Here is an 8,911-nt window from a genome sequence, read left to right as displayed (position 1 = left end):
TCGCTGTGTATGTCACCAGCGTGCGCGCGCAGCATCCTCGCAAAGCCTGCCAGATGGTGACGTCACCAGCGTGCGCGCGCAGCATCCTCGCAAAGCCTGCCAGATGGTGACGTCACCAGCGTGCGCGCGCAGCATCCTCGCAAAGCCTGCCAGATGGTGACGTCACCAGCGTGCGCGCGCAGCATCCTCGCAAAGCCTGCCAGATGGTGACGCACCCGCACGGAGTTCCCCGTATGCACCTCATAATTACCCGCAACAGGTTTTTTTCTGTGTCGCGGCGTGTGTGGGTGTTTGTCTCGCACTCTCCCCCCGGCGGCGTCGGCGTCGGCGGCGGGGAGGAGGGAAGCGGAGGCGTCTCCGCATTGCTGCGTCGGCGATTCACGCCAAAGGAATGATCCTGGATTGTTCTGCGCATTCTTCTCTCCTAATGGACACGCGCGCATCTTATGTCATGCTCCCCCTCCCTTGCCGCCCGCCGCGCCGCCCGCCGCGCCGTGCCACCCGCGCGCTCACGGTCGGAGCACACCCGCGGGAGAAGCGCGAGCGGCTAAACTAGTTTCGCCAGCAGGTTTGCGGGGAATGCCGTCCGTGCGGCTCCGGAGACCTGCGCTCTGACCGCATCGCCGACTTACGCCGCCGCCGCCGCCGCTGTCGCTGTCGCCACTGTTGTCACTCTTCGTCTAACAAACGCATACTTCTTGCATTTTCCGATACAGCACGCGCGCGTGCTCATTAGATATCATGCTGCTGCTACTGTTGTTGTTGCGGTTGCTGCTGCTGCTGCTGTTGTTGTTGTTGTTGTTGCTGCTGCTGCTGGTGGTAGTGGTGGTGGTGGTGGTGCTGCTGCTGGTGATGGTAATGGTGGTGGTAGTGGTGGTAGTGGTGGTGGTTGTGGAGGTGGTGGCGACGGTGGCGGCGGCGGCGACGGCGTGGTGTTGGTGGTGCTGCTGCTGGTGGTGGTGGTGTTGGTGCTGCTGCTGGTGGTGGTGGTGGTGGTGGCGGTGGTGGCAGCGGTGGCGGCGATGACGGCGTGGTGGTGGTGGTGGTGCTGCTGGTGGTGGTGGGTACGGTGGCGTCGATGGTGGTGCTGGTGGTTGCGGTGGTGGTGATGGTGGCGGCGGCGGTGGTGGTGGTGGTGTAGCTCTAGAATTATAGCCCGCGTACAGTTGCCGCAGTGTCCTAGAGCTACTGGTGGTGGTTGTGGTGGTGGTGGCGGCGGTGGTGCTGCTGCTGCTGCTGCTGCTGCTGCTGCTGCTGCTGCTGGTGGTGGTGCTGCTGCTGCTGCTGCTGCTGCTGCTGCTGCTGCTGCTGGTGGTGGTGGTGGTGGTGGTGGTGGTGGTGGTGGTGTAGCTCTAGGACTATAGCCCGCGTACAGTTGCCTCTAGTGTCCTAGAGCTACTAGTGGTGGTTGTGGTGGTGGTGGTGGTGGCGGCGGTGGTGCTGCTGCTGGTGTTGGTGGGGGTGGTGGTTGCGGTGGTGGTGATGGTGGCGGGTGTTGGTGGTGCTACTGCTACTACTGCTGCTACACAAGCATACGTGAACTCGTGCACATACAGACGCATCCACGCACGTACGTACGCACACAGTCGCATGCATCCTAGCACGCACGCACGCACGCACGCACGCGTGGGCACGGCACGTTTATCGTCGCTAGCTAGCATCAACACCGATCGTTATTATCTGTACGATCTAGGCGCCTTAAGTCGACCGACCGAACACACGCACACACATACACACGAAGCCAGTATCGGCGAGTTATCTAGGCTGGCAGTAGCAGCACCACCAGCATCATCATCATCAACAACAGCAGCGGCAGAAGTAGCAGCAGCAGCAGCAGTACCACCGCCAGCAGCACAAGTAGCAGCGGTGGCAGCAGCAGAAACGGCCGCTAGATACGCATACGTCGCGACTTACTCTGCCGCTCTAGTTTCGCTAGCGACGTCAACACACATGTATGCAACTACGCACGCACGCACGCACGCACGCGCGCGCACAAACACACCCGCCCTCACCGGAGAGTTGAAAGTGAAATAGAAATTAAATGCGTCAAACGAAAACACATTTTGAAATTTACCAAGTGATGCTACAGTGACACGTGTAACTAGGCGTACAAGTACAGCTTCTGGGCGGTCGCCGTGCACTCTTGAAGCGCAGTCGATTATTTAATGAAATTTCGTTGATATTTACGTCACGCGATATCATATTAGTATCACCGGGGGCGAGGCAGACAGAGAGGGGGGAGAGGGAGAGGTAGACAGAGAGGGGAGGGGGAGCGGCAGGCAGAGAGGGGAGAGGAGAAAGAACCACGGCTGCAGACGGGCGAGGGACGGTGGCGCGGGTGGAGCCACCCACAGTGGCACAGCCCCGGTCTGCTTCAGTGCGAATTAACCTGAATAAATAAGATGGGGAAATTCATAAACCGGAGAGAGCAGAGGCAATTGGAGCGTTTCTTCATAAAATATAATGCTAAATAAATACGAAATCTATTTACTACCAAAGTCTTAATGTTTCTCTACTTTCTTTCACCTATTATTGCCGACAATTTCCTGCAAATGCCGTCCAAATGCTCATCTGCAACAATTTGAACAATAGTTTGTTACTATATATTTATGTGTCAGTGTGCAGCGGCAGCCATGGCGGCAGCCAGCGTTTGTTCAAATTGTTGCAGATGAGCATTTGAACGGCATTTACAGGAAATTGTCGGCAATAACAGGTGAAAGAGAGTATAGAAACATTAAGACTTTCGTAGTAAATAGTTTTCGTATTTATTTAGCATTATATTTTATTGAAACGCTGCAAGTGCCTGTGGGAGAGAGAGGCAGGCAGCGCGGGAGGATATACAGACGGAGAAGAAGCAGATAGCGAGGGGGCAGACAGCGGGGGAAGGAAGGGGAAGCTCGTGGCGGGGGGAGACATGCAGGCAGGGCGCGAGGCACACAACGAGGGTAGCGTGGTGGAGGTGGGAGTAAGGCAGGTAGCGGCAGCGGGGAGGGGGGGGCAGACAGCAGGGGAGAGACTAGCTCTAGTACTATAGCCCCGCGTACATTGACTGCGCAGGGCTATAGCACTTGTCGAGCGTGAAATAGCATCACACCGGTTCGCTAAAGTTCCCGAGCGAAAAAAATCCGCGTTAGCAAAACGCAAACATCATCGGGCTTTTTTAGACACACTTATCTATGCAGCCATCGCAGGACATGCTCACCTATGCTTTTTAAACACTTTACACAACTTTACACCTAGGTATGTTATGCATTTAATTCCTTAAAGTCGGCCAGCACTGAGCGTCCAATTCCGTTTGACCACTGGCTGCGTGCTGGTGCACGCGTGACGTACCGCCGAATGTGAGCTGCATCAAGTAGGCAACAACACATGGCCGCTTACACCTGTGCAGCGGTATGAATCGGCAGCTACATCTTCGGGTCGACTGTCACCGTGCACCACACAGCATTCAACGGAGAAGTTTGGGAAACGTAGTGCTTACTTTGTCGATAAAAGGATAAATACATGGTGTAAAGTTGTGTAAAGTCCTCAAAGGAAAGAATAGGTAGATGCTCGCACGTAGATAGATAAGCTGTTAAAAAGGTCCGAATATTTTGGGCATTGTTGTAAAGCGATTTCTGCGTGGGAACTTTACGAACGCGGTGTTGATGCCTATTCGCCAGCTGACAATGTGCCTAAAAAAAAAAAGAAAAAAAAGAAAAAAGAAAGAAAGAAAAACAAAAAAAAAAAAAAAAAACAAAAAAAGAAGAAAGGCAGAAAAAAAAAAAAAAAAAAGGGAGAAAAAAAAAAAAAAAAAAAAAAAAACAAAAGGAACAGGAAAAAAAAATAAAGAAAAAAAAAGAAAAAAAAAAAAAACAAAAAAAAAAAAAAAACCAAAGAAAAAAAAACAGAAAAAAAGAAAAAAATAAGAAAAAAGGAGAAAAAAAAAAACAAGGAAAAAAAAAGCCCTGCAGCAGTCAATGTACGCGGGCTAGTAGTACTAGAGCTAGGGAGAGACACGGCAACGAGGAACGAGGCAGGACAGCGGAGAAAGACGGCACGACAGCGGGGCAAGAAAACACAAGCAGTAAGAGAACGACAATCGTGCACACTGCACACAAAGTGGAGAGCGAGAGAGCAGAGAGAGACGAGAGACGAGAGAGAAGAGAGAGGAGAGAGGGAGAGAGAGACGAGAGAGAGAGAGAGAGAGAGAGAAGGCAGAGAGAGAGAGACGAGACGTAGAGAGAGAGAGGAGAGAGAGAGAGAGAGAGAGAGAGAGAGCAGACGAGAGAGAGAGAGAGAGCAGAGAGAGAGAGGAGGAGAGAAGAGAGAGAGAGAGAGAGAGGAGAGAGAAGAGACGAGAGAGAGAGAGAGAGAGAGAAGAGATAAGAGGAGAGAGAGAGAGAGAGAGACGAGAGAGAAGAGAGAGAGAGAGAGAGAGAGAGAGAGAGAGAGACGATGAGAGAGAAGAGAGAGAGAGAGAGAAGAGAGAGAGAGAGAGAAGAGAGAGAGAGAGAGAGAGAGAGACGAGACGAGAGAGAGAGAGAGAGAGAGAGAAGAGAGAAAAGAGAGAGAGAGAGAGAGAGAGGAGAGAGAGAGAGAGAGAAGAGAGAGAGAGAGAGACGAGAGAGGCACGAGAGAGGAGCGAGCAGAAGAGAGAGAGAGAGAGCAGTAAGAGAGAGAGAAGCAGCAGAGAGAGAGCAGAGCAGAAGAAGAGAGAGAGAGGAGAGAGAGAGAATGAGAGAGAGAGAGAGAGACAGAGAGTTAGAGAGAGAGAGCGAAAGAGGAGAGAGAGCGCAAAGAGAGAGAGAAGATAGAGGCGAAGGGAGAAGCAAAGAGAGAAAAGAGAAGGAGAGAAGAGGAGATGAGAAGAGAGAGAGGAGAGAGGAGAGAAAGAGATGAGAGCAGAGAGCAGAAGGAGGAGAAGAAGAGGAGAGCAGAGAAGAGAGAGAGAGAGAGAGAGACGGAGGCGTGTGTACAGCCCGTGACCAGTGGACACGGCCCCGATCTGTCTCCGGACGCACACTGCGCGTCAACCTCTGACATCAACGTTACCATTAGCATAATCGGAAGCAATGAAGCCAACGCACCAGCTTCACAAGCTCTCGTCTGCTGTATAGTGCGGGTAGGCGGCCAGTCAGCCAACCAACCAACTAAGCACGCACAGGCGCATCCCCGTGCGTGTGTTCCCAGGCGGCCGCCACCAGCGCCCATTACGAACCAATTGGACGTCGAGGACGGCAGACGAAATTGGGTTTTTTCTCTACTTTTCTGAATGATAGACTTCGGCGTTCGACGCTTGAATGGCGGGCTGCTTTTCTAAGTACTTGTACGTGACGGCAGCGTCGATATATCTGCGTCGTCCCGCCGGCGGTCTGCAACTTAACGGCCAGTTAATCAACCCGTCGAAAGCTTCACTTATATGTATGTACCAGCGGCCCATGGCTGCCACACACACGCACTCACACACACGGACGGGGAGGGCGCGCCTGGCACTACCGGGCTGCCACACGTACGCGCGCACGTACACGCGCGCGCGCACACACACACATACACACACTCACGCGCGCGCCCGCCACTACAAGCACTAAAGGGCTGACACATACGCGCGCGCGCACACGCACACGCACATACGCGCGCGCGCACACACACACACACATGCACGCACGCACGCACGCGCACGCGGCCTGCCCGACTGCCCCCAACACCCGAACATGCTGTTTAATTGCGAGGCGGATAAAAAAAATCTATAAGTGTCAGCTTCGCTACGTGTCAGCGAGGCGGCGTGAAAACTTCGTGCGCGCGCGGAGAACGCGGAGATGTGAGCTGCCGATCGCTATTAGAGTGCATCGTGGGGGCGGCAAGCGGAGGGTGTCTACTTACTATAGACTGAAAATCTGTCGGCGATAACGAACGTGCGCGCGCATCGTCTTATATACGAGCACCGATGGTCGGCCACTCTCTACACGCCAGGGTGAGGTGAGGAGGAACGAAGGTGCGGGGGTGATGTGTGTGTGCGTGTGTTGGTGAGGGTGGGGTGTGGAGGAACGAAGGTGCGGGGGTGNGCAGGTAGAGAGACAGACAGGCAGATAGACAGACAAACAGACAGACGAACACACACACACACACACTCTCTCTCTCTCTCTCTCTCGGTGCTCGCCGCACCGCAACTCTTGCCTCCCCTCCCACGGCTACGTGCGCGCCTGTTCTCCCCATGCGTCACACACACACACACACACACACACACACACACACACACACACACACACACACACACACACACACACACACACACNTGTGCACACAATCATCACACACACACACGTGCGACGCACGCAATACGCATCCGTCACGCACAGCACTGCACCACCACACACACAACACACCACACACACACAACAACACACATTCACACACACACTCACCTGTAGTCATTAACACGAATCTGCAGCATTATTGGACCCGCAAGATGCATGGTAATCGATCCCAACCATAATTATCCCCATCAACGATAACGACCATATAGAACCAATCTGCATAAGGTACTTCCAAGCAGAGGGCATACATATCAGGAGATAGACTAAATAGGGAAGGAGTGTGATCTTCAATAAAACAAGGAAAATTCGTACATTTACAAGCAACTTAAGAATAACTACATCCCATTATTTACTACACAATCGATACATATATATGACAAATGACCAGATACAGCACAGCGGCAAGCTGCGGGTTGTATTTGAGTTGTTGGGGCAAGTCATACGATATCGCAACCCGTTATTTGACCAAGACTATAACCAAGGCAGCAACAACTCTGCCGGCACACAGACATTCTATCTATCTATGCGATCCAAGCTCTGATGTACAGTAGTGATTAAATATTTAATTATCACACACTGACTCAACTGGAGTTGTCCATCAATAGGTGCGAGAAACGCAAGCTAGCAGAACCACACAAGCCATGCACCTACGCGTTTTTCTGTTATTTAAATACTGACACACACGCAAACACAACCACCGCACATACAACACAACACCACGCACGCACGCATCGCACGCACGCACGCACGCAACGCACATGCATACAACACATCACACACACAGACACATCCACACACACAACGAGCACACTCAAGCCGCGCTGCACGCACGCACCACGCACTCGGCATACACCCGCACCGCACGCACAGGCACGCGGACCGGGGCACGCGCCGGACAGGGGCAATGCCACACACACACACAGCAGGCAGGCACAAAACACGCACGTACGCACGCACGGCCGCACGCACGCGCGCGAGCAAAATATCCCACGCATTGTAGCAGCCAAACATTTGTTTAGCATGCATCACCGATTTTCTCCTGCATTATTTTTAATAAACTAAATACACTAACAGTATAGGGTTCGCTAATATAGAACTCCAGACATATTAGACAATTATACAAATATAGACAATAGACAAATATACAACATTCCTCAAATGAAATATTTGTAACCGAGCCCCCCGCCCGACCCCACATTCCGGAAGTCAGTCTCTTCCTATGTGTCAAAATATTTGCTTTCACTTTTAGTCATTGCTGCACACTATAATTATAGAGAAAGATATCTAAAAACTATATATTATGATACGCGATAATGTAATGAAATACAGCCTGCTTGAAGTTTTTGCACGGGTAACAGGATCGAACGACATGAGCACAACTATAGCACGGCGTAACGAGGGCATTGTTGCCACACAAAAGCACGCGGGCAGAGCCGGCTAACTGTAGTGTGTAGTAGCAGCAACTCATCTATGTCGACCGCCCGCGGCATCCAGCGATTGTCAAGTGGACGCATTCCACGAAATCCTGCGCCCGCGTTAGTGACAGACTTTTCTTACTTAGTGCACCTTCCTATAGCTAATCGTGTTTAATAAATCATTACTAGTGGGTGACAGACGGCATGGCGGACCCACAGCGCGCAGGTAATAGTGTAAACGCATGCCGAAAGGCCATTCACGTTCCACGGGGATGCACTACCTGCACGCCATCTATGGGAGGAAATTGCGTTCAAATAATTATTTCACTACGACAAGGTATGCACATAATCAAACGACATGCACAATTACGCACGCACCTCCGTCCGCGATCCAGCTCTCTCCATGAGCCGCACTGCAGCAATGTGTTTGAATACACGAATTTCATAATGTGACGTGATTATTTCTTCGATTAACTTCGTCATCCCCATCCTACTCCGTCATTATTCTGATCCCCCTTCTCTCTCATCATCCCACCCTCCACTTTCTTACTATCCACCCCTCTCCGTCCCCATCCTCCTCCTCCTCCCCCTCCCCCATCCACCCATCTCCATACCCATCCCCCTCCCTCCCCATCTCCTTGCACCCTCTCATTACCTCAGCTGAGCTCACGTCACGGCTGCAGGTCGGTGCGTAGGTGCAGCACCCTATATGCCTCATCCCCCCCTCCCCAGCCTCCTTCCCCTCCCCCTCCCCCCTCCTCCCCCTGCACCCTCTCATTACCTCAGCTGAGCTCGCCTCACGGCTGCAGGTCGGTGCGTAGGTGCAGCACCCGGTACGCCTCGTCGCAGCCGAGCCGGTAGATGGCGCCCTCGTGCAGCGCGGCGATGGGGTCGGCACGCTTCGTGCGGTCGTCGTCGTCGTCGCCGCCGCCACCGCCGTGCACGACCACGGCGAGCACCTCGCTGAGCAGCATCGCCGAGCCCGGCTTCAGCGTTAGCAAGGTGCAGGCTTCCTTGACGCTGTGTGTTACGGGGGAGAGAATAGTGAGGAGTTAGTAGGTGCAGGCTTCCTTGATGCTGTGTGTTACGGGGGAGAGAATAGTGAGGAGTTAGTAGGTGCAGGCTTCCTTGATGCTGTGTGTTACGGGGGAGAGAATAGTGAGGAGTTAGTAGGTGCAGGTTTCCTTGATGCTGTGTATT

The 8,911-nt window shown here is 52.9% G+C and overlaps 2 protein-coding genes across 3 annotated transcripts in view; one reads left to right on the top strand and one right to left on the bottom strand.

Moving 5' to 3' along the window:
• LOC106821106 (RAD50-interacting protein 1-like) overlaps positions 1-8,911 on the bottom strand; it is a 31,566-nt gene that overhangs the window by 4,560 nt on the left and 18,095 nt on the right. For both annotated transcript variants that reach the window (XM_014825770.1, XM_014825769.1), the window contains exon 14: positions 8,493-8,731. In XM_014825770.1, the coding sequence (XP_014681256.1) occupies positions 8,509-8,731 (223 nt within the window). In that variant the 3' untranslated portion in view covers positions 8,493-8,508. The remainder of the gene's footprint in view (positions 1-8,492; positions 8,732-8,911) is intronic.
• Positions 4,227-4,592, top strand: LOC106821067 (zinc finger CCCH domain-containing protein 13-like; the record flags this gene model as incomplete). The annotated part of the gene is made up of 2 exons (XM_014825709.1): positions 4,227-4,325; positions 4,539-4,592. Coding segments are annotated over 2 exons (153 nt in total), but the record flags the coding sequence as incomplete, so codon positions are not given.

Source organism: Priapulus caudatus, unplaced genomic scaffold (assembly GCF_000485595.1).
Source record: "Priapulus caudatus unplaced genomic scaffold, Priapulus_caudatus-5.0.1 Scaffold58, whole genome shotgun sequence".
NCBI lineage: Eukaryota > Metazoa > Priapulida > Priapulimorpha > Priapulimorphida > Priapulidae > Priapulus > Priapulus caudatus.
This window is presented reverse-complemented; position numbering and strand designations above follow the sequence as displayed.